The 25,847-nt window shown below is 43.6% G+C and overlaps 1 protein-coding gene and 1 pseudogene across 1 annotated transcript; both read left to right on the top strand.

Moving 5' to 3' along the window:
- Positions 1-1,606: 1,606 nt before the first annotated feature.
- LOC118369674 (DNA-directed RNA polymerases I and III subunit RPAC1-like) lies at positions 1,607-8,605 on the top strand (annotated as a pseudogene).
- Positions 8,606-9,296: 691 nt separating this feature from the next.
- Positions 9,297-15,361, top strand: LOC118369673 (F-box only protein 28-like). The gene is made up of 5 exons (XM_035754265.2): positions 9,297-9,764; positions 10,618-10,727; positions 11,421-11,559; positions 11,959-12,154; positions 12,319-15,361. Exons 1-5 carry the CDS (start codon positions 9,576-9,578, stop codon positions 12,810-12,812), a joined length of 1,128 nt encoding a protein of 375 aa, XP_035610158.1. The 5' UTR covers positions 9,297-9,575; the 3' UTR covers positions 12,813-15,361.
- Positions 15,362-25,847: the final 10,486 nt, after the last annotated feature.

Raw genomic sequence — 25,847 nt, 5'->3', positions numbered from 1 at the left:
GGATCCAGTTGCAGAGGGAGGGGTTTAGACCCAGGGTCCTTAGCTTAGTGATGAGCTTTGCGGACACTATGGTGTTGAACGCTGAGCTGTAGTCAATGAACAGCATTCTCACGTAGGTGTTCTTTTTGTCCAGGTGGGAAAAGGCAGTGTGGAGTGCGATTGAGATGGCATAATCTGTGGATCTGTTAGGGCGCTATGCGAATTGGAGTGGGTCTAGGGTTTCCAGCATTATGGTGTTTATGTGAGCATTGACCAGCCTTTCAAAGCACTTCATGGCTACCGACGTGAGTGCTACGGTCGGGAATCATTTATGCAGGTTACCTTCGCTTTGTTGGGCACAGGGACTATGGTGGTCTGTTTGAAACATGTAGGTATTACAGACTCGGTCAGTGAAGACACTTGCCAGTTGGTCCTCGCATGCTTTGAGTGCATGTCCTGGTAATCTATCTGGCCACGCGGCTTTGTGAATGTTGGCCTGAATCCCGGAACATATTCCAGTCTGTGCTAGCAAAACAGTCCTAGCATTCGCATCATTGGACCACTCCATATTGAGCGAGTCACTGGTACTTCCTGCTTTAGTTTTTGCTTGTAAGCAGGAATCAGGAGGATAGAATTATGGTCAGATTTACCAAATGGAGGGCGAGGGAGAACTTTGTATGCATCTCTGTGTGTGTAGTAAATGTGGTCTAGAGTTTTTTCCTCTGGTTGCACATGTGACATGCTTGTGGAAATTAGGTAAAATGGATTTAAGTTTGCTTGCATTAAAATCCCCGGCAAATACGAGCCCTGCTTCTGGGTGAGCATTTTCTTGCTTGCTTATGGGCTTATACAGATTGTTAAGTGCAGTCTTACTGCCAGCATCGGTTTGTGGTGGTAAATAGAAGGCTACGAATAATAAAGATAAACTCTCTTGGTAGATAGTGTGGTCTACAGCTTATTATGAGGTATTCTACCTCAGGCGAGCAATATCATGAGACTTCTTTAATATTAGACATCGCGCACCAGCAGTTATTGACAAACAGACACACACCCCCGCCCCTCATCTTACCAGACGTAGCTGCTCTGTTCTGCCGATGCATGGAGAAGCCAGCCAGCTCTATATTATCCGTGTCGTTGTTCAGCCACATCTCTGAAACATAAGATATTACAGTTTTAAATGTCCTGTTGTCTAAATCGTAAATCGTCCTGCTTGTTTACCAATGATTGCACGTTGGCCAATAATACGGAGGGTAGTGGAGGTTACCTACTCGTTGGCGAATTCTTGCATGGCACCCCGCCCTCCTCCACCTTTTCATCCATCTTTTCTTCAGGTTGATGACTGGAATTTGGGCCTTGTCTTGACAAAGCAGTATATCCTTCACGTCAGACTCATTAAAGAAAACTTATTTGCCATGTTGCAATTGTGGTGGGGATCATGACCCAGAGTTTGTGGAGCGGAGGAGGCTGGTCAGAGGAGCTATAGGATGAGGGGCTCATTGTAATGGCTGGAACAGGCACCTGAGTCTGTGTAGGGATCTAACACGTGTTATTTATGTTAACAGTAGAGGCAAGGAGCATGTTGAGTGACATTCTGGTAGTCAGTATTTTTATCCACATAATTTTGGGGATCTTTTATTTTCATCCAGCACAGTAGATGGCGGCAATAAAACTTTTGGATGTAGTCTGTCATAAAACCCCAACTAAGGAGAATAAACCCGAAGCTTGTGGCGTCTATGAAAACATTGGTAAAATGGTAGTGACCATGAGAAACGTGGATGAAATTCGGGATAGAGTAATATTAGCTGAATTTGATGTCAAAAGTGTAAGTGGTGTAAGATTATCCATTAAAAACAAATAATTTGAGATGCTGTCTATGACCAGAATATGTGGGCAGGTATTAAAAAAAAAAAAAATTTAAAAAAAATATGCCATTTAGCAGACGCTTTTATCCAAAGCGACTTACAGTCATGTGTGCATACATTCTACGTATGGGTGGTCCCGGGAATCGAACCCACTACCCTGGCGTTACAAGCGCCATGCTCTACCAACTGAGCTACAGAAGGACCATTCTTGGAATAAACTGGTGGGCATGTCAGCTAACATCATAATGTGCAGCTAACAAGTTAGCTAGTACAGTAGAAAATACAACACCGTTCTCATGCAGTTTTGTCGTAAAAAATATTTCCTGTATTTGATAGGTTCATACAACCGATTACCCTGGCAATTATCCAGGCTACGATGACACATGGAGCTTGCAGAAATTCCAAAAGGTAACGTTAGCTAGCTAACACAACAAACTATTATGCTGTCCAGATTTTACATTCAGATCTGTTGCGTGTCATGCCCATATATGCACAGTACACTATAATATATCTATTTCAGAATCGACGTGGTGCAAATGGATGACACTTCTCTGGAGTTCGACACGGTGGGCAAAGATGCAGCTATCGCCAATGCCTTTCGACGGATATTACTCGCAGAGGAAGCTTCTACTTAGATAGCATCCTGCCAATGAAAGCAGCATACGAGGTGGTCTCCGTGTTTGATGGCACAGAACAAAATAACATGTATTAATCCGCCCTCTCCTAGGTCCATACTATGGCTGTCGAGAAGGTGTTCATTTACAACAGGGGTGTCAAAGTCAAATGGACGGAGGGCCAAATAAAAAATTTAGCTACAAGCCGAGGGCCGGACTGTTCGAATGTTCATTGAAAAATTTTTAAATGACGCATATAGTCTAGTGAACCTAATTGAACCTACTGAAAACCTAACAAATATATTCCAATATGATCAGATAAATAAAGCAATATTTTCTTATGGCTCTGTCAGTAATCTTTAATTTTCAACAGACACAAAAGACAAATTTCCTTTATATAAAAATCCCCATAACATGAACATTAAATGAAAGAAACCGGTATTCAAGGCACCATCAGTAGCCTATATTTTCTATTTTAGCAAAAGTGGGCTAAATTTACTTCAAAGAAAAAAACAATAATAGCAATTTTCTATCATCCACTCAACTGAAATATTTTTAAAATATAATTGGATTGAAATACAATAAAATAAAGTGCAAAAATCTATTAATCAAAAACAACACTTTGTTTAAGGAGAAGTAACATGCAGTGAAAACAAATATTAAACTTTAACTTTTAAACTTGAACTGAGTAAAAACTCTAAATATGTGATTGCACAGTAATGTTCACTTGTTTGAGGTTGAGGGTGATACTTGGTGGTGTCCCATCTTTTCCACAAGTTCATCAATGTTCGGGGTAAGGCTCTGAGCTGAGGAAATCCTCAGAATTGAGTGGAGGTGTTCAGCAGTAAGTCGACTTCTGTGTGATGTTTTGTTCAAGTTCATCAAAGAAAACAGTTGTTCACACAGGTATGTGCTGCCAAACATAGACAACGTTTGAGCAGCCTGGATGCGCAGCTGGGGCATTGTGTCGGGAGGAAACGGGCGAACTCCGCAGCACCCACTGCCGCATATTTTGCCCTCAGTGCATCATTGCATTGGAGGTCAATCAACTCCATTTGGAGGTTTGGTGGTGAGCTTTCCACGTCAACAGCAAATGGGTTACCGAGCAGTTCCAACCTGCTTTTTGTGCTTCAAAGTCAGCAAATCGGCGTCGAAAGTCAGCGGCAAGCATACCTATTTTATCAGCCAACTGTGCGCTCGGGAACGCACTGGTAGAGAGCTTCTCTTTCATGGTCTGGCAGCTGGGAAAGTGGCTCAAATTTTCTTTCCGCATCTGCGTCTCCCACAGAGTCAGTTTGGTTTTAAATGCCTTCACTGTACTGTACATATCAGAGATGACACGATCCCGACCCTGCAGCTGCAAGTTCATTGCATTCAGATGACTCGTAATGTCACACAGAAAAGCCATTTCACACAGAAACATTTCGTCTCGGAGTTGTGTTGTGTCTTTCCCTTTGCTGTCCAAGAACAGACAAATCTCCTCACGAAGCTCGAAACATCTTTGAAGCACCTTTCCCTGGCTTAGCCATCGCACCTCTGTGTGATAAGGCAAATCACCATGCTCCGTTTCTAACTCCGTCAGAAATGCCTTGAACTGGCGGTGATTCAAACCTTTGGCTCTGATAAAGTTAACTGTGCGCGTGATGATGCTCATTACATGCTCCATTTTCAAGGCTTTACCGCACAACGCTTCCTGGTGTATGATACAATGATAAGCTGTCAGCTCACCTGTCGCGTTTTCCTCTTGCATCTTTTCCCGTATCTTCGCCACCAGTCCGCTCCTGTGTCCATACATCGCAGGTGCTCCGTCGGTTGTCAAACCCACGAGTTTTTCCCAAGGCAGCTCCATCTCATTTACACATCTTGACACCTCTTCATACAAATCATGCCCCGTAGTTGTGCCATGCATAGGACGTAAAGCCAAAAACTCCTCTGTCACGCTTAGGCTGGAGTCCACTCCGCGGATGAAAATTGACAACTGGGCAATGTCAGAAATGTCGGTGCTCTCATCCACAGCCAAGGAATATGCAATGAAATCTTTTCCCTTTTTCACAAGCTGCTCTTTTAGATTGATGGACAACTGGTCTACTCTCTCGGCAATGGTGTTTCTGCTCAGACTCACATTTAAAAAGAGTTGCCTTTTTTCTGGGCAAACTTCGTCACAAACTTTAATCATGCAGTTTTTGATGAAATCCCCCTCCGTAAATGGCCGGGCTGATTTAGCGATCTCTTCTGCCAAAATAAAACTGGCCTTGACAGCAGCCTGGCCTTGTGATTTGGCTTTTTTGAACAGAGCCTGTCGAGATTTGAGGCCTCGTTTTAATTCCTCTGCCTTTTGTAGCCTTTGTTCCATGTCCATATTCTTGTTTTTGTCCGCGTGTTTCGTTTCATAATGTCGTCTCAGATTATACTCTTTCAGTACCGCCACACTTTCTCCACACAGAAGACACACAGGTTTTCCAGCTACCTCCGTGAACAAATACTCCGACTCCCACCTTGTTTGAAACCCCGGTTCTCAGTGTCCACCTTCCGTTTTGCCATTTTTGATGGGTATCTGAAAGTTAATTTTACTGTGATGCTGACAACTGCTGTGCCAATAAATATTGAAATGAAGCAGCCTACTGCTCGGTGCGTCACCGTTGCATTGTGGGAAATGTAGTATTGGTGCGTGTAAAAGATCTGCGGGCTGCCGGCTTGCTGCGGTCTGCGGGCCGGTTCTAATAATAAATCAAGATCATCCCAGGGGCCGTAAAAAACCTTCTCGCGGGCCGGATGTGGCCCGCGGGCCTTGACTCTGACATATGTGATTTACAACAACACATCCATAATTCAGGATGAGATCCTTGCCCACAGGCTGGGCTTGATCCCTATCAAGGCTGACCCACGATTGTTTGAGTACAGAAACGTTTATACTGCTTACCTTGCCTGTCCCCACTGACGATGGCCAAACAAAGTGTCATGTCGAGGGCCACCACCAGCTACATCAGTTTTGTTTGTACACGTTTAAGTAATTTGTGCTTTTCTCAGGGGATGAGGAAGGCACAGAAATAGACACAATTCAACTTCAACTGAAGATCAAATGCACCAGGAACCTCAGAGCCACCAAAGACTCTGCTGACCCCCGGGAACTTTACCTGAACCACATGGGTAGGTAAGGCTATGGACACACTGGGAGTTTGTGTCCAAGAATGGGAGTGGGAGTCATCCATTGCTGGATTAATGACAATGGAGATGTACAACAAACAAACACAAATGGTATGTCTTTTTACATATGCAACTCTTATGGAGAAAAATGGTAGAGGTGAGTTGTACTTTTGGCTGGGGAAAAAATTGTCAATCATGTACGTCATATAATATGAGAAGCTGAACATAATTTTCTCATGACTTCAGATTCAGTGTTTACAAGTCACATTTTCAGGGTTGCAGGTGGGATTGCAGAGTAAAGTGCAAATCATAGGCTCCGAGCCCCAACATGCAGGACTAAGTGAACTAAAATAATGAAAATGGTAATAAACATTACATGAACTGGAGCCGGAAGAAATGGCAGCCGTTTTACGGGCGCATAGCCAATTGTGCTATTATGTGTTTTTCTTTCATGTTATTTGTAACTTGTTTTGTACATAATGTTTCTGCCACCGTATCTTACTGCAAAAAAAGAGCTTCTGGATATCAAGACAGTGATCACTCACCTCGGATTAGACAAAGATTTCACGCACAGGATGTACTTCAGACACCCGACAAGGCCGATATCCCCGTCATTGGCAGGAGAAAGAGACGCTGGTATAGAGGACACAGGGTGGGTGCCTTGTAAGGATCTGCCAACGGCGAGTGGGAAATCTGCCTTTACCATCAATATTACTTGCCAACTTACAATCATTGGACAATAAATTAGACGAGGTACGATCACGAATACCCTACCAATGGGACAGAAAAAAACAAATATCTTATGTTTCACTGAAACGTCGCAGAATGACGGCAGGGTAGCCTAGTCGTTAGTGTTGGACTAGTAACCGAAAGGTTGCAAGATCAAATCCCCGAGGTGACATGGTATAAATCTGTCCTTCTGCCCCTGAACAAGGCAGTTAATCCAATGTTCCTAGGCCATCATTGAAGATAATATTTTTTCTTAACTGACTTGCCATGTTCAATAGAGGTAAAATAGAAAGGGGGACATGGGGGTTTTATGTGTTTTTCTTGTCTAGGGGTTTGTATCTTTATGGGGCTGAACCTGTCTAGGTAAATTGTATGCCTATGGTTGCCTAGATTGGGTCTCAATTAGAGGCAGCTGTCTATCGTTGTCTCTGATTGCGAACCATATTTAGGTAGCCATATTCTTAGTGTATTTTGTGGGCGATTGTTTCCTGTGTCAGAGTTTGTGCCACACGGGACTGTTTCGGGAAGGTCACGGTTATTGTTTTTGTATTTGTGTTCATGTTGAGTTTTTCGTATGAAAAACCATGGACACCTTCCACACTGCGTATTGGTCCGATCCTTGTTTCACCTCTTCAGCGGAAGAGGAGGAAATCTGCCGTGACATCATCAGAGGAAGAAGACTGTTGCACTCAGTGTACTCCAAGGACATGAAGTGGGTCCTTATTGGGAACCAAGCTAATGTGTTTGCAGATATCGACATCGATCCAATACATGGGGACATCCTTCTGGCACAGCTCCGGCCTGGACAGGAGATGGATATAGTCATGCACTGCGTGAAAGGAATTTGTGAGGACTTTCTCTGAAAAATGTGATAATGTCTGCACAATGGCAATCTCAGACTACAGTTAACCTAAAGCTTTCTCAATCCCTGTAACTAATGAAGTAGTGGTAAAATATTTAACAGGTGGGTGTTTGCTATCTGGTGTGAATTAAGTTATGCTTCCTATAGTTTCAGTGCATTTCTTTGTGAAATGGGTTAACGCTTGTGCAAAATAGTGTTTACATGAATATACCCTCACTACACCATTTCCTGCAAATACTGCTCTCCGTCATATGATGTTGACATGAGTGATTGCTTTCTTTCCTGTTCTGATGGCTCAATCCTATGTATCTTTCCAGGTCAAGACCACGCCAAGTTTTCACCTGTGGCTACAGTCAGTTAGACTCCTTCCTGAAATCACACTAATGGGAACAGTGGAGGGGGAAAAAGCAGAGCGACTAAAACGCAAAACGCTGCTTCTCCCCTGGAGTCATTGAGGTGGCGAACCATGGGGGTACAACAGTAGCTATAACATTTTGAAGCATTATGTCAGGATGACTGAGGGGGTTTAGTGCACTGAGTTCAGGTCGCAGTCTCCCCTGGAGGCGTGGGTTTGAATCCCACTTCTGAAAACAACCTTTACCGGCAGCAGGTAACCAAGGGGTTACAGCATTGGGCCAGGAACTGAAAAGTCGCTAGTTCAAATCCCAGATCCGACAAGGTGAATTTTTTTTTATGTGCCCTTGAGCAAGGCACTTAACCCTAATTGCTCCAGAGTCGCCATGACCTCACTCTCTTAGGGTGTCTCAGGGGGAGTTGGGATATGCAACAACAAAAAATGCTTTATTTAACACAAGTATAATAAGCACTTGTACATGTGTAAAACAGGACAAATATAAGCACCCACCAAATTATTAAAGTGTACTTACACTGTAGCTATTTATGATCTATGTAGTTTATAATCCCACTTCTGAAAACAACCTTTACGGGGGTAGGTAGCCTAATGGTTAGTGTTGGGTCAGTACCCGAAAGTTTGCTGAATCGAATCCCTGAGCTGACCAGGTAAAAATCTGTCGTTCTGCCCCTGAACAAGGCAGTTAACCCACTGTTCCCTGGTAGGTTGTCACTGTGAATAAGAATTTGTTCTGAACTGAATTCCATCCTTTTAGGTAAAACCATTACAAGATAATTTGTTTTTAGTATTTACTGAAGAGTGTGGTAACTCTTAAGCATATAGTACACAGCGAGGTACAGTTATGTTTTGTGTACTGTATAGACTTGTGCGACAGAAGTAAAGCATATTACATTTTACTCTAGATATTGCAAAGTCTGTATTTCCATCAGTCCTATTCCAGTGTGTACATTGTTTGAAGGTGTCTTGAAACAAGAGAGGGTATGCATTGGGCCCAGTTTCCCGATAGCGATGCAACATGCGTTTCCCAAGAACTTCGCTAAGTGCGTCGTTACTGATCGAAATAAATTATGCACTGCTTTCAGATCAACGTTCTCCCTGTCACAAATATTGAGGCGGCTTATTCTAATGCGTACCCTATAATAAAGCACTAAAGATTTGGCACATTGCGCGCACATGAAATACATTGAGGCAAATTACACTGCGCGCACACATAGCTATATACTACTATTGAAATCACATGAATTTTTCTTCACTATAATTCAAATATATAGGCACATGTGGCCTATACAGTATTTATCTTGTAATAGTCATCTCGCTTTTCGTTTGAAGCGTATATCATTCGCTTGTTATGCAAAGAAATGGGCGTCTTTGTATTTGGAAGGTCAAACGATGTTAGGCTACATATGAAATGTATTGAGACAAATTAGCCTACTGATCGTAGCAAAATAACTTCATTGATTGAGCATTTAATGTATTTCAATATGATTGAATAGGCATATAGCCTACTGTATTTGTATTTTAATGCAGTCATCTTGGTTTTAATTTGAAGCTTTTTTTATACGTCGCTGGTTTGTATCAATTGAAAGACGTTGCCAACTTTTTATTTTGTACTCAACTTTGTTATTTAGCGGTCACGGAGAGGGGGATAATAAACCACGTGATTCCGTGTTTAGTGGAAATCTGTGTATTTAAGTGGTCAAAAAAGCATCGAACGACGCTGTTGCAGGTGTGCATCGTTACAAGCTTTTTCAAGTGCAACGTTAATAAAGATGGTTTTGGGAAACAACTCGGAGATGTAACGATGAATTTAGCCTTAACATGCCTTTGGGAAACCAGGCCTAGCGCTGAACACAGCTCCTTGCACGGACGACAGCAGCGACATAGACTGCTCCTTTCTTTGCTCAAGTGAATTGAAATGGTTGTGTACAGTATTGCAATACTTTCTTCGAGCACAGTTCAGAGAGAGAACGTTCCCTATAAAACGTCATTTCCCCTATCCGTAGAAAATTAAGATGGCTGCCGTTGTAGAAGGAGTAGAGCGAGGTTTTGAAGCCCTGGATTGCGACTCGGTGTTACCGAGATTGTCTACACCACCCCCGGATCAACCACACCAGAACAACCCGCTATTAGGACTTCCCATTGTGGCGATTGAGATGGTTTTCAATTTCCTGTCTTACGACGAAATCAGCCTCATACGCTTGGTGAGAGGGAACAAAAACAAACCACGAAGCAAATGGCAATGCGGCTTCTGGCTAATCTAGTTGTTGCTAGCTATGTCAGAGACGTTGTCGGCTATCGTTATGTAGCTAGTGTGAGTAGCAAGTGAGGTTATTAGGTAGCTAATAAGTTCCTTCCCTAGTTAAGGCGTAAAATGCTTTGATTCACTGCTTATATGTTTGAACAAAAGTATCTTCCCCACTCTGAATAATAATATGGTGCCGAACGTGCTAAGTTTATTTGCACCAGCTTTGTCAACAACACACCTGTTCCATTTCAGGTTGCTATAGCGCGCTGGTAGGGGTCTCCTGGATGGAACTCGTGGCAAACTTGCCAAATGTATATTAACATGGGTATAATATTGTCTGTCTAATGAACTGTATTGGTATGTTTTCTATCTTGCTAAATGCTTTAACGTTACCTAGCTAGCACTAGTATGTTTTTAGATTTTGGAAAAGTGTGTTTGCTACCAATTTTGAAGTTGGCATTTCTGCTATCCCGAGTGAATCAAGTATTTCCTTTCATTTACTTGCATCTGAAAGAAAGTGGTGCAAGAGACCAATTTAACATTTTGATATCACTTTCAAGGAATTTCAATGTGATATCAAAATAGTAAATTTTCCAGGGAAACCAGATAACTCGTTGGATGTTGGAGCTATATCTGTGTGCATATTAGGTAGGCTATTTTTAAGTTCCATGCTTTTGATCTGGCTACTTTGTTTGAGCATCACGGGCCGTAAGTGTCATGCAAGGGCATGGAGAGGTTGGAGGTATTGTAAAAGACGAGTCCCAATAGCCACTAATTCAAACATACCTTCCCGCCCGTTATTTTCCCAGGTATGCAAGCGCATGGACATGATCTGTCAGCGCATGCTGAACCAAGGCTTCCTCAAGGTGGAGCGCTACCACAGCCTGTGCCAGAGGCAGGTCAAAGCCCAGCTGCCAAGGTCAGTATCAACACCATTGGAGGGAATTATATAGAATTCTACTTGAATACAGGTGGTTTTTATAGCTCGGCCTATGTCCTGAAGCAAATCATTGAATGGGCCTACTGTGTAGAGGCAATGAAACCAGAAGTGCTGAATGGTTTGACCTCTGTAGGAACCACAGATTGGTATAAAGCACATTTGTGAAATCTGTAACTTTAAGCCAGGCCCATGTGTTTCTCTCCTGGTAACAAGTGGATTATTTTGGGATAATGAAATAATAAATACACTGAACAAAAATAGAAACTCAACATGTCCTGTGGTTCATGAGCTGAAATCTAAAAAATCCCAGAAATGTTCCATATGGATAAAGCTTATTTCTCTTTAATTTTGTGCACACCTTTGTTTATATTATGTTAGTAAGCATTTCTCCTTAGCCAAGAGAATCCATCCACCTTTTAAATGTGCTACTCACCCCATTGTCAGAGGCACCAGTGTATTACAGAAGTGATTACCTTATACCTCGAAGCTAAAACGCATTTCCTGTATGTTTTTGTTGAATTGCTTCACCTCATTCTTTTATTCCAAATCATTTATTATCTTCACTGTTGGATGATCTTTGGAAACTGATCATTGACTCATAAAGGTTACTTGGATCATGAAGGTCTCTATCTGGTCCCATGTGTATATTTAGTGAGTTTTGTGTTGTGGCAGGCGGGAGTCAGAGCGGAGGAACCACTCACTGGCCCGTCATGCTGACATCCTGGCTGCTGTAGAAACGCGCCTCTCCCTACTCAACATGACCTTCATGAAATATGTGGACTCCAATCTCTGCTGCTTCATCCCTGGCAAGGTACCTAGTTACATCCTCTGTAACCTACCAGTCACTATCTACCTGGCACAATATATGCCAACTAGTAGAAGGAAATGTTAATTTCAGGTATTTTTGTGGTATTCTTAATTTAAAAAAATTGTCAACAAGCTTTAGCTCTCTTTGGCCACAAGATGGCACTCCTGCTCTTAGATTGACGATAGTTTAGGGAAATAATCTGGTCTGGGTAAATGATGAAAGCAGAATCTCAATTTTTAGTAGAAGACCAGTTCTATCCCAATATGATGATACTAGCTACTTCCTCAAACTTGCAAAGTCTTAGCCTCAACAACATAACACACACATTTGTAACATTCTAAGCCAAATGAGGCTTAGGATAAATTGTATAAGGTTCCCAGCATGTGACTGTCTTTCCCTAAGGTGATTGATGAGATCTACCGTGTGCTGCGCTATGTGAACTCTACACGCGCTCCCCAGCGAGCTCACGAGGTGCTGCAGGAGCTGCGGGACATCTCTTCCATGGCCATGGAGTACTTTGATGAAAAGATTGTCCCTATCCTGAAGAAGAGGCTTCCTGGGGCCGACCTGTCAGGGCGCCTCATCGGATCTGCCCCAGGTAATGGATAACTACACTGACCCTTCATGGCCAATAAAGGTCCTGTAATGTACAGACGCCCATGTAACTTAGTCATGTTAATTTTATTCATATCTTTATTGTTTAGCTTGGCTACCCGTTTTAAGATTGTACCTAATATCATCGTTCTCTCTGCCTACCTTCAGTGGCCGGCCCCTCTACCTCCCTGACCACCATGTCCCTGCTGGCCAAGAACACGCCGTCACGCTCTGAGATGACCAAGGTGCAACAGCAGGTGAAGGTGAATGGGGTGTCCATGACTGCGCTGCGGCGGGAGATGCAAGAGGTGCGCGTCAAGCAGCTGGAGCAGCAGAAGCAGCTGCAGGACCAGGAGCAGAAGCTGCTGGAGCAGACTCAGGTTATCGGTGAGCAGAATGCCCGGCTGGCTGAGCTGGAGCACAAGCTCAGGGAACTAATGGACAGTACGGTGGGGGGAGGGGGCAGGCCAGCCGTAGCCTCCACCTCCTCGGCTTCTTCCTCAACAGGCTCAGCTGCCGTCGCCACGTCTTCTGCTGCTGTCACCACGGCAGCCAGTGCCATGGCCGCAGCGGTGGAGACGGAGGGCAGCCCGCCCCTGAAACGCACCAGGAAGAGCTCAGACCTCCTGCGTCAGTCCAAACGTCTGCGTAGCAAGAAATAAGACGCTCAATGTGATTTGGGGTTTAGTCTGATTGGACCTCCCATGTCCTGTGACATGATTTTAATTCTTATTGTTTGGAATGTCTTTAAGAAAGCGGGGTCATGGTAAAGAAGTCTAGAGTCACTGTGTCCCTGGTGTTGTATCCCGCTTGTCATTGCCCTCTCAAATTCACACACACTACACCATGGACATGTTTTATGCTGATTAGACCAGCATATTTGGGCAAGAGTGCTTGTGGTCTCCACAGTTTAACCACTGACTCAAAAGCCACTAAGAATTTGCACATTAGTTAAAGGGTGAGGGTTAGGTTAAAGTCTAAAACACTCAATCTTTGTGTTCACTCTTGCTTGTCCATCAACAAAAGTCAATCCACATTAGGGTTTTGGCTCCTAGTCAGGAGAGAGTCTTTGCTGTGAAGATGAGAAGTAATGAGTTTTCTAATGTGCATTGAATAACCACTGTAGAGGTTGACTTTGGGTGGGAAAAATGCATTGAAAATATTGTCTAGACGAGATCACTTCGTGGGGGTGTTCTGCCTCTGAACCAATTTTGTTGACTCAAATAACATTTTTTAGTTTAAGATTCTAATTGTTTTGTTCTGTCTTTGCCAGGTTGGATTGCTTCAAAATATCCTTGCTCAATGTTGACCCTTTACTGTCCCCTGATAGGAATACCATCTTATTTCTTTATTTTCTGAGACCGGCTAAATTAGTAGATCGTGTGAGATTTTGGCAATTACCATTTTGTGTGCGTGCAGTTTTAAGGTAGTTTACAAGCTAGCTGTTCTGTTAGACTTCGTCATTACGCTAACGCTACTTTGCAATGGCTCGAAACTATCGTTAACCTCAAACTGCACGCAGGGACAAATCTTACACCATCCCTTTAAAAAAGGATTTGATTCCTGCCTTGGGGGGATATTACATTACTTGCCCTTCCCATCGAACATTTGGTGCAATGAAATGTTTTTTATTTTGAGGAAGTTATTCTCTATTTTTAATACTTAAGTTAACCCTCCCCAAAAAATGTCATCTTGCCCAGAGCAAATTGTCTATTTTAGTCTGGTTTTGTGAGATTTCACATAATGCAATGGAGAGGTTTTTTTCAGTTAGTGAGTTCAGTTTTGTTCAGTTAGTGAAAGGAAAACGGCGTTGATTTGAAATGCATTCCTGTGTTCCACATGAACATGCTGTCTTTAGCACGCCCTGTTGAGTTGAAGACGGGCAGGCTAATGTGTAGATTGATCATGCAGCCGAGGTAGCGTCTCTAAAGCCATGGTGCCTGGGAAATGGAGGAAAGGGACTCTTTACATTAGGCAATGGAAGGACTGCTATAGGAGCCCACAAGACATACTTTTCAGAGATCATTTTTCCTTCAGTGCTACAGTAATTTTGCTCCACCATTGACTATGTTTTTGAGATTACTTTCATCGATCAAATGGCTGAAATTATGCTAGCTCAAATACTAACCCCATGTTTATACTAGTCTGTGTAAAAGGGGAATTGTATGCAGTCAAGTATCTGCTCTCTTTGGGGAAGATGAATCAAAGCTTTATGTAAGGAGTTGAAATTGCCACCTGAATCAATTGACCAGACTGGTGGTTCTGTCTTAGTGGTCAAAGGTAAATTTGGCACAATGTCTCCACTCCAGTGTGTCATTTGCAGTTGTCATCTAGGTCAGCGTCTGTATATTGAACTTATTGTTATGCTATCTTTGTACACCAAAAAAGTTGAGTCCTATGTAAACACCAATATGAATCTGTTTAAGAAGCATTCAGATTTGCCAAAAAAAACTACAGTTGAGGTTTACCAATGATGTTTTAAGCCCTACTAAAGAAATTGTGAAAGGAGTTCAACTAAAAGTGACAAGGATTTTAAGTCTTAGTTTACTCCTTAATTGCTACAAAAAGTAAATTTCTCTTGCACAACATCACCCATCCCATTTTAAGATATTTTTGCACTCACGGTTCTCTTTTGCCTCATGAGGTTTGGGGACACTCTTTTCATACCACTTTGATACAGCTACGACCGGTATTGTTCTTTGTAGCCGATTAGGACATTTTTGCTAACCCCCCTACCCTTAACCTCAGTGTCCTAACATGCTACCTTAATTATCCTAACCTGCGTAAGTTCTCTTAACCTGCTACGAAAAAGTAACTTCTGGTCGTAGCTGTATCGAAGTGGAGTGAAAAGGTTTTCATTTTTTGTGAGGCTAGCTTGTGAGCCCATATTGCGGCTGGAAATTAGTTAGTGACCACTGCTTGTGGCATGAAACTTTTGAGGCATACTGGGTAATGCAGTTCACAACTGAGTGGACTCAAGTGTGTATTATAAATGCACTGGGCAGGAAACACTTATCTAGTGGCTTAATTTGAGACTGCGTCTCAGTTTAGAAATGAGTGTACTGTGAAATTCATGTACTTCAAAAGTGTAGATTGCATTATTGTATGTATTAAGACAAATCTTGTAAATTGGCCTATTTGGGGTTAACTGTATGGGTTGTTACACACATTACCGTTACAAATGAAGCATTAAAAGAAGTTAACATATCCAGATATTGTTGTGTTTAGTTTTGTATAACTTTATTTACTGTAATTAAAATGTGCTAATTCCTGAGTGCATTGTGACAAAGCACGATCCAAATGAGGAACATATAGTACCATTCAGAAGTTTGGACATTACTCATTCAAAGGCTTTTCTTTTATTGAAGAATAATAGTGAAGAACTCAACTATGACATAACACATGTAGTAACCAAAAAAGTGTTAAACAAATCAAAATATATTTTTGATTCTTCAAGTATCCAGTCTTTACCTTGACAGCGTTTTCTCAATCAGCTTAATCTGGAATGCTTTTACCACAGTCTTGAAGGAGTTCCCACATATGCTGAGCACTTGTTGGCTGCTTTTCCTTCACTCTGTGGTTCAACTCATCCCAAACCATCTCAATTGGGTTGAGGTTGGGTGCTTGTGGAGGCCAAATCATCACCTCTCACAGTTCTGGGCGACTTTAACCTCTCCACGTCTACCTTTGACTCATTCCTCTCTGCCTCCTTCTTTCCACTCCTCTCCTCTTTTGACCTCACCCTCTCACCTTCCCCCCTACTCACAAGGCAGGCAATACGCTCGACCTCATCTTTACTAGATGCTGTTCTTCCACTAACCTCATTGCAACTCTCCTCCAAGTCTCCGACCACTACCTTGTATCCTTTTCCCTCTCGCTCTCATCCAACACTTCCCACACTGCCCCTACTCGGATGGTATCGCGCCGTCCCAACCTTCGCTCTCTCTCCCCCGCTACTCTCTCCTCTTCCATCCTATCATCTCTTCCCTCTGCTTTAACCTTCTCCAACCTATCTCCTGATTCTGCCTCCTCAACCCTCCTCTCCTCCCTTTCTGCATCCTTTGACTCTCTATGTCCCCTATCCTCCAGGCCGGCTCGGTCCTCCCTCCCGCTCCGTGGCTCGACGACTCATTGCGAGCTCACAGAACAGGGCTCCGGGCAGCCGAGCGGAAATGGAGGAAAACCGCCTCCCTGCGGACCTGGCATCCTTTCACTCCCTCCTCTCTACATTTTCCTCCTCTGTCTCTGCTAAAGCCACTTTCTACCACTCTAAATTCCAAGCATCTGCCTCTAACCCTAGGAAGCTCTTTGCCGCCACCTCCTCCCTCCTGAATCCTCCTCCCCCTCCCCCTCTCCTCCCTCTCTGCAGATGACTTCGTCAACCATTTTGAGAAGGTCGACGACATCCGATCCTCGTTTGCTAAGTCAAACGACACCGCTGGTTCTGCTCACACTGCCCTACCCTGTGCTCTGACCTCTTTCTCCCCTCTCTCTCCAGATGAAATCTCGCGTCTTGTGACAGCCGGCCGCCCAACAACCTGCCCACTTGACCCTATCCCCTCCTCTCTTCTCCAGACCATTTCCGGAGACCTTCTCCCTTACCTCACCTCGCTCATCAACTCATCCCTGACCGCTGGCTACGTCCCTTCCGTCTTCAAAAGAGCGAGAGTTGCACCCCTTCTGAAAAAAACCTACACTCGATCCCTCCGATGTCAACAACTACAGACCAGTATCCCTTCTTTCTTTTCTCTCAAACTCTTGAGCGTGCCGTCCTTGGCCAGCTCTACCGCTATCTCTCTCAGAATGACCTTCTTGATCCAAATCAGTCAGGTTTCAAGACTAGTCATTCAACTGAGACTGCTCTTCTCTGCATCACGGAGGCGCTCCGCACTGCTAAAGCTAACTCTCTCTCCTCTGCTCTCATCCTTCTAGACCTATCGGCTGCCTTCGATACTGTGAACCATCAGATCCTCCTCTCCACCCTCTCAGAGTTGGGCATCTCCGGCGCGGCCCACGCTTGGATTGCGTCCTACCTGACAGGTCGCTCCTACCAGGTGGCGTGGCGAGAATCTGTCTCCTCACCACGCGCTCTCACCACTGGTGTCCCCCAGGGCTCTGTTCTAGGCCCTCTCCTATTCTCGCTATATACCAAGTCACTTGGCTCTGTCATAACCTCACATGGTCTCTCCTATCATTGCTATGCAGACGACACACAATTAATCTTCTCCTTTCCCCCTTCTGATGACCAGGTGGCGAATCGCATCTCTGCATGTCTGGCAGACATATCAGTGTGGATGACGGATCACCACCTCAAGCTGAACCTCGGCAAGACGGAGCTCCTCTTCCTCCCGGGGAAGGACTGCCCATTCCATGATCTCGCCATCACGGTTGACAACTCCACTGTGTCCTCCTCCCAGAGCGCTAAGAACCTTGGCGTGATCCTGGACAACACCCTGTCGTTCTCAACTAACATCAAGGCGGTGGCCCGTTCCTGTAGGTTCATGCTCTACAACATCCGCAGAGTACGACCCTGCCTCACACAGGAAGCGGCGCAGGTCCTAATCCAGGCACTTGTCATCTCCCGTCTGGATTACTGCAACTCGCTGTTGGCTGGGCTCCCTGCCTGTGCCATTAAACCCCTACAACTCATCCAGAACGCCGCAGCCCGTCTGGTGTTCAACCTTCCCAAGTTCTCTCACGTCACCCCGCTCCTCCGCTCTCTCCACTGGCTTCCAGTTGAAGCTCGCATCCGCTACAAGACCATGGTGTTTGCCTACGGAGCTGTGAGGGGAACGGCACCTCAGTACCTCCAGGCTCTGATCAGGCCCTACACCCAAACAAGGGCACTGCTTTCATCCACCTCTGGCCTGCTCGCCTCCCGACCACTGAGGAAGTACAGTTCCCGCTCAGCCCAGTCAAAACTGTTCGCTGCTCTGGCCCCCCAATGGTGGAACAAACTCCCTCACGACGCCAGGACAGCGGAGTCAATCACCACCTTCCGGAGACACCTGAAACCCCACCTCTTTAAGGAATACCTAGGATAGGATAAGTAATCTTTCTCACCCCCCTAAAAGATTTAGATGCACTATTGTAAAGTGGCTGTTCCACTGGATGTCATAAGGTGAATGCACCAATTTGTAAGTCGCTCTGGATAAGAGCGTCTGCTAAATGACTTAAATGTAAATGTAAATCTAATGCAGCACTCATCACTTCTTGGTCAAATAGCCCTTACACAGCCTGGAGGTGTGTTGGGTCACTGTCCTGTTGAAAAACAAATGATAGTCCCACTAAGCGCAAACCAGATGGGATGGTGTGTCACTGCAGAAAACTGTGGTAGCCATGCTGGTTAAGTGTGCCTTGAATTCTAAATAAATCACAGTCCCCAGCAAAGCACCATCACACTTCCTCCTCCATGCTTTACGATGTGAACCACACATGAGATCATCTGTTCACCTACTCTGCGTCTCACAAAGACACAGCAGTTGGAACCAAAAATCTCAAATTTGGACTCATCAGACCAAAGGACAGATTTCTACCGGTCTAATGTCCATTGCTCGTGTTTCTTGGCCCGAGCAAGTATCTTTTCATTGGAGTCCTTTAGTAGTGGTTACTTTGCAGCAATTCGACCATGAAGGCCTGATTCACACATTCTCCTCTGAACAGTTACTGTTGAGATGTGTCTGTTACTTGAGCTCTGTGAAGCATTTATTTGGGCCACAATCTGAGGTGCAGTTACCTCTAATGAACTTATCCTCTGCAGCAGAGGTAACTCTGGGTCTTCCTTTCCTGTGGCAGTCCTCATGAGAGCCAGTTTCATCATAGAGCTTGATGGTTTTTGCGACTGCACTTGAAGAAACTTTCAAAGTTCTTGAAATTTTCCAGATTGACTGACCTTCATGTCTTAAAGTAATGATGGACTGTCATTTCGCTTTGCTTATTTGAGCTGTTCTTGCCATAATATGGTATTTTACCAAATAGGGCTATTCTGTATACCACCCCTACCATAGCACAACACAACACAGCTAAAATGAACTAAGAAGGACAAAAGTTCCACAAATTAACTTTTGACAAGGCACACCTGTTAATTGAAATGTATTCCAGGTGACTAACTCATGAAGCTGGTTGAGAGAATGCCAAGAGTGTGCAAAGCTGTCATCAAGGAAAAGGGTGGCTACTTTGAAGAATCTCAAATATAAAATATACTTTTATACTTTTTTTCTTACTACATTATTCCATGTGTGTTATTTCATAGTTTTGATGTCTTCACTATTATTCTACAATGTAGAAAATAGTACAATTAAAGTCCAGTCCAAACTTTTGACTGGTATTGTATGTGACATTTTCCTCGGGTATGGATCTTCATATCCATAACATTTTCATAAAGGGTAGCTGTAGTATGAGAACAAGTATCAGGCATTTTATCTGATGCAGATGTATAGTTGAAGTTGGAAGTTTACATACACCACAGCCAAATACATTTAAACTCAAGTTTTTCACAATTTCTGACATTTAATCCAAGTAAAAATTCCCTGTCTTAAGTCAGTTAGGACCACCACTTTATTTTAAGAATGTGAAATGTCAGAATAATAGTAGAGAGTGATGAGTGAGAGTGGATCAGAAGTTTACATACACTCAATTAGTATTAGGTGGCATTGCCTTTAAATTGTTTAACTTGGGTCAAACTTTTCGGGTAGACTTACACAAGCTTCCCACAATAAGTTGGGTGAATTTTGGCCCATTCCTCCTGGCAGAGCAGGTGTGACTGAGTCAGGTTTGTAGGCCTCCTTGCTCGCACATGTTTTTTCAGTTCTGCCAACAAATTTTCTATGGGATTGAGGTCTTTGTGATGGCCACTCCCATTTTGCCACAACTTTGGAAGTATGTTTGGGGTCATTGTCCATTTGGAAGACCCATTTGTGACCAAGCTTTAACTTCCTGACTGATGTCTTGAGATGTTGCTTCAATATATCCACATAATTGTCCTGGCTCATGATGCCATCTATTTTGTGAAGTGCACCAGTCCCTCCTGCAGCAAAGCATCCCCACAACATGATGTTGCCACCACCGTGCTTCAGGGTTGGGATGGTGTTCTTCGGCGTGCAAGCCTCCCCCTTTTTCCTCCAAACATAACGATGGTCATTATGGACAAATAGTTCTATTTTTGTTTCATCAGACCAGAGGACATTTCTCTAAAAAGTATGATCTATGTCCCCATATGCAGTTGCAAACCGTAGTCTGGATTTTTTATGGTGGTTTTTGAGCAGTGGCTGCTTCCTTGCTGAGTGGCCTTTCAGGTTATGTCGATATAGGACTTGTTTTACTGTGGATATAGATACTTTTGTACCTGTTTCCTCCAGCATCTTCACAAGGTCCTTTGCTGTTGTTCTGGGATTGATTTGCACTTTTTGCACCCAAGTACGTTAATCTCTAGGAGACAGAACGCGTCTCCTTCCTGAGCGGTATTACAGCTGCGTGGTCCTGTGGTGTTTATACACATACTATTGTGTGTATAGATGAACGTGGTACCTTCAGGCATTTGGAAATTGCTCCCAAGGATGAACCAGACTTGCGGTCTACAATTTTTTTCTGAGGTCTTGGCTGATTTCTTTGATTTTCCCATGATGTCAAGCAAAGAGGCACTGAGTTTGAAGGTAGGCCTTGAAATACATCCACAGGTACACCTCCAATTGACTCAAATGATGTCAATTAGCCCATCAGAAGCTTCTAAAGCCATTACATAATTTTTAGGAATTTTCCAAGCTGTTTAAAGGCACGGTCAACTTAGTGTATGTAAACTTCTGACCCACTGAAATTGTGAGACAGTAAATTATAAGTGAAATAATCTGTCTGTAAACAATTGTTGGAAAAATGACTTGTGTCATGCACAAAGTAGATGTCCTAACGAACTTGCCAAAACTATAGTTTGTTAACAAGAAATTTGTGGAGTGGTTGAAAACCAAGTTTTAATGACTCCAACCTAAGTGTATGTAAACTTCTGACTTCAACTTTAAGTGACCCAAACTTTTGAACGGTTGTGTATATTGCTCTTGTACATATCTGTTACGGATACAGTTATCCTGTGTGTGTGTGTGTGTGTATCCTGTGTGTGTGTTTCTTTTCTCTCCTTCTCCCCTCACAGGTGAAAACCATCACTCCCCAATCAATCAGCAATCAGAAGACACACCTCCTCCTATTTCCTGACCTATCACAGTTCCTTCCCCATGGTTTAAAAACCCCATCATTTGTTTGTTCTAGAGCTCAGCTCAGCTCAATCTCTCTGTAAATGCCATGTCTGTAGGTCTCTGTGTTTCACTCTCGCTTTGTGTCTTAACCTCTCTTTTGTTTAAAGCACTTCATAGCACTTTGTCATCACCTGTGAGTATTATTTTTGGTTATGGTATTTGTTTGTTGCTGGTGGGAAAAGGGGGAAACCAAGACAAGTCGCCCATGGGCATACACTACCCGTAGGTGAACTTTGTTAAATACACTAGTTAGAACTGGGCGGACCACCCACTGTATTTTTGGTTAGTTAGTTAGTTAGCTGTTGTTAAAGTAGGCTAGTCTAGCTTAGGGGTGTGTTTTTGAATACTTATTGTTTCTTTCCTTGGGTCCAGCTCAGCCCCTTTTCCTGCTCCCCCCCATTACCGTGTGTTTATAAATAAACCTAGAGTTTGACGGTAGATTTCTGTTGTCGTGGTTATTTCGTTCACACTTTTACTTTGTCACAATAATAATTTGCATGAGTTATGTTACGGGTCTCATTACCATCCCCCCCTAGACCGTCGGGCCAAAAGGGATTCGTAACAATATCTTTCATATTAGATGTTTTATATAATATTTTTTACAAGTGTATTGACAAGTGACTAAATGATTCTAGCTGCATCAGAAATCAATAAAGTTTTTGAAACTCATAAAATGTTTTTGGAAGTAACTACTACTTTAATTTGTTGTCAAGTAAACATGTTTCAATGAAATAGTAGATTAGTCTGTCATATTAATGTAGCAAATAAGTAGACATGTCTTGTATTCAAGACCAAGTTTATTTGCTTTGAAGACTGAGTTGAGTTTACACAGCCGTATGCAGGAAGAATTATGGAAATGTACTGTATGACATACGCAGAGTATACAAGACATTTAAGAACATCTGCTCTTTCCACTACAGACTGACCAGGTGAATCCAGGTGAAAGCTATGATCCCTTACTGATGTCACTTGTTAAATCCACTTCAATCAGTTTGGATGAAGGGGAGGAGACAGGTTAAAGAAGGGAGTTTTAATCCTTGAGACAATTGAAACATGGATTGTGTACCCGTCTCATTCAAAGGGTGAATGAGCAAGACACAAACATGTAAGGGCCTTTGAACTGAGTAGGATCGGCGCCAGGCACACCAGTATGTGTCAAACTGCAACACTGCTGGGTTTTTCATGCTCAACAGTTTCCCATATGTATCAAGAATAGTCCACCACCCAAAAAACATCCAGCCAACATGACACCGCTGTGGGTAGCATTGGAATCAACATGGCCCAGCATCCCTGTGGAATGCTTTTGTAACGGATGTGATTGAAGTAGTAGTTCCCCTTGCTCTGCAAGGGCCGCGGCTTTTGTGGAGCGATGGGTAACGATGCTTCGAGGGTGACTGTTGTCGTTGTGTGCAGAAGGTCCCTGGTTCGCGCCCGGGTATGGGCGAGGGGACGTACGTAAAAGTTATACTGTTACACTTTTGACACCTTGTGCCCTTGCCCATGCCCTTGCGAATTGAGGCTGTTCTGGGTATAAAAGAGGGGAATGTCACCAAATAATTGATTAAGGGAAAAGGAAAGGGGGATACCTAGTCAGTTGTACAACTGAATGCCTTCAACTGAAATGTGTCTACTGCATTTAACCTAACCCCTCTGAATCAGAGGGGTGCGGGGGGCTGCCTTAATCTACATTCCTGTCTTTGTCATCCGGGGAACAGTGGACACATTGTTTTGCAATAAAGGTCTACAGTAGACTAAACAGCACTCTGGGGTAGCACCATGGTGTAGCCAGAAGACAGCTTGTTCCATTCTCCTGTGGGTACACTGATTTAAATACAAAACCTAGGAGGCTCATGGTTCTCACACCCTTCCATAGAATTACACAGTAATTATGACGACTACCCGGAGGATGTCCTCCAACCTATCAGAGCAGCATGAACTGACATGTTGTCCACCCAATTAAAATATCACAGAATTGATCTAGTACTGAAAGCATACACTACAATTAGCTAGCATTGCAGTGTATAAAATGTGGTGAGTAGTTGACTCAAAGAGAAAAACAGTAGTTGAACAGTTTTGAACAAATTTCATTATACAAACATTTAGGAGAAGCAAGAGGGAGAGAGAGCTAGCTATATTTTTGGTTGTATTTGCTTCATGTTCACTTAGTGAATGCAGCTAGCTAATTTAGCCTACTCAAACACTCAACTCAAACAGAGAGGGGTGCTATGTTAGCTAGCTGGCTAAGGCTATCCAACACTGGAACTCTTCCAAGTCAAGGTAAGCTTTTGGTTTTGTTAATTTATTGCCTGCCGTTGTAACTGCAAAACTGCTTGCTGTACACTGTACTGCATGATTGTCTTACTAACAATCAGAATGAGTTTTTCCCCACAAAAGGGCTTTATTAGAGACAGAAATAATCCTCACTTTCATCAGCTGTCCAGGTGGCTGGTCTCAGACGATCCCGTAGGTGAAGAAGCCGGATATGGAGGTCCTGGTTTGAAGTGGTTACACGTGGTCTGCGGTTGTGAGGCCGGATGAGACATCTATGGCATTGTGATGTGTGACAAAACTGCACATTTTAGAGTGGCCTTTTATTGTCCTCAGCACAAGGTGCACCTTGTGTAATGATCATGCTGTTTCATCAGCTTCTTGATATGCAACACATGTCAGGTGGATGGAGTATCTTGGCAAAGAGAAATTCTCACTAACAAACTTCTGCACAAAATTTTAAAGACATTTTAATGAAAATGACTGGTATGTTTTATTTCAGCTCATGAAACATGGGATCGACATATGTTGCGTTTATATTGTTGTGCTTACATTTTTGTTCAGTATAGTTTGTTGAAAACATGTAATCTAAGCCCGTAGTTTTTGTTGCTAAACGTTTAGCAACAAAACCCACCTATCTGAGAATGTCGAATTATGTGAGGCTTATTTGATCAAATGCACGTTTTGTAATGTTTAGGCCGTTAACGTGACAATATGTAACTTTTTGGGCGACCTGCCAAATTCACATATAAATGTGAGTTATAGATCTTTCATTCCCGTTGAAAGCAAGTCTAAGAAGCGGAAGATCTGTTCCATGTGTGCTATTTCTATGCTTCCCGTTCTGAAGTTTCATTTTTGCATCTTTAACTTTCGACTTCAAACAGCTGACTATACAATATTTTTGGTTATGGAAACTATATTTCACAGCGGTTTAGATGGTACAATGATTCTCTACAAAAAAAGTATGCGTCCATGTGAGCATCGCCACATCCTTTACAGTTCTTACTGTAGGTTATGGAAAGAAAGCTCTTAAAGCCTATCTTACATAACCAAGCTTCAAATACATAGTTAGCCTTTTCAAGCACCAACCACACCAGGAATTCTCTTCATGTATTCAACCTGAACATCTGTCGTCACCCCTGAGATGACCCCTTTGAAGGGTGCCCTACTCCCAAATTCAAAGCAAGAAACTTAGGTTGTCAGGATTATTTTGAGGCCCACTGCAATCTTCCTGTTCTTCAGAACGTGCCGTCCTTGGCCAGCTCTCCCGCTATCTCTCTCAGAATGACCTTCTTGATCCAAATCAGTCAGAAATCAGTCAGGTTTCAAAAGCGTCTGCTAAATGGCATATATTACTGCTCTTCTCTGTATCACGGAGGCGCTCCGCACTGCTAAAGCTAACTCTCTCTCCTCTGCTCTCATCCTTCTAGACCTATCGGCTGCCTTCGATACTGTGAACCATCAGATCCTCCTCTCCACCCTCTCCGAGTTGGGCATCTCCGGCGCGGCCCACGCTTGGATTGCGTCCTACCTGACAGGTCGCTGGTGACGTCGCTCCTACCAGGTGGCGTGGCGAGAATCTGTCTCCTCACCACGCGCTCTCACCACTGGTGTCCCCCAGGGCTCTGTTCTAGGCCCTCTCCTATTCTCGCTATACACCAAGTCACTTGGCTCTGTCATAACCTCACATGGTCTCTCCTATCATTGCTATGCAGACGACACACAATTAATCTTATCCTTTCCCCCTTCTGATGACCAGGTGGCGAATCGCATCTCTGCATGTCTGGCAGACATATCAGTGTGGATGACGGATCACCACCTCAAGCTGAACCTCGGCAAGACGGAGCTGCTCTTCCTCCCGGGGAAGGACTGCCCGTTCCATGATCTCGCCATCACGGTTGACAACTCCACTGTGTCCTCCTCCCAGAGCGCTAAGAACCTTGGCGTGATCCTGGACAACACCCTGTCGTTCTCAACTAACATCAAGGCGGTGGCCCGTTCCTGTAGGTTCATGCTCTACAACATCCGCAGAGTACGACCCTGCCTCACACAGGAAGCGGCGCAGGTCCTAATCCAGGCACTTGTCATCTCCCGTCTGGATTACTGCAACTCGCTGTTGGCTGGGCTCCCTGCCTGTGCCATTAAACCCCTACAACTCATCCAGAACGCCGCAGCCCGTCTGGTGTT

The sequence above is a fragment of the Oncorhynchus keta genome, chromosome 36, assembly GCF_023373465.1.
Source record: "Oncorhynchus keta strain PuntledgeMale-10-30-2019 chromosome 36, Oket_V2, whole genome shotgun sequence".
Taxonomy (NCBI): Eukaryota; Metazoa; Chordata; class Actinopteri; order Salmoniformes; family Salmonidae; genus Oncorhynchus; species Oncorhynchus keta.
This window is presented reverse-complemented; position numbering and strand designations above follow the sequence as displayed.

Excerpts from the sequence above, each read along its gene's own strand:
- LOC118369673 (XM_035754265.2), top strand. The coding sequence starts at position 9,576 with ATGGCTGCCGTTGTAGAAGGAGTAGAGCGAGGTTTTGAAGCCCTGGAT. Across the intron at positions 10,728-11,420 it reads GTCAAAGCCCAGCTGCCAAG|GCGGGAGTCAGAGCGGAGGA; the intron begins GTCAGTATCAAC and ends GTGTTGTGGCAG. Across the intron at positions 11,560-11,958 it reads GCTGCTTCATCCCTGGCAAG|GTGATTGATGAGATCTACCG; the intron begins GTACCTAGTTAC and ends TCTTTCCCTAAG.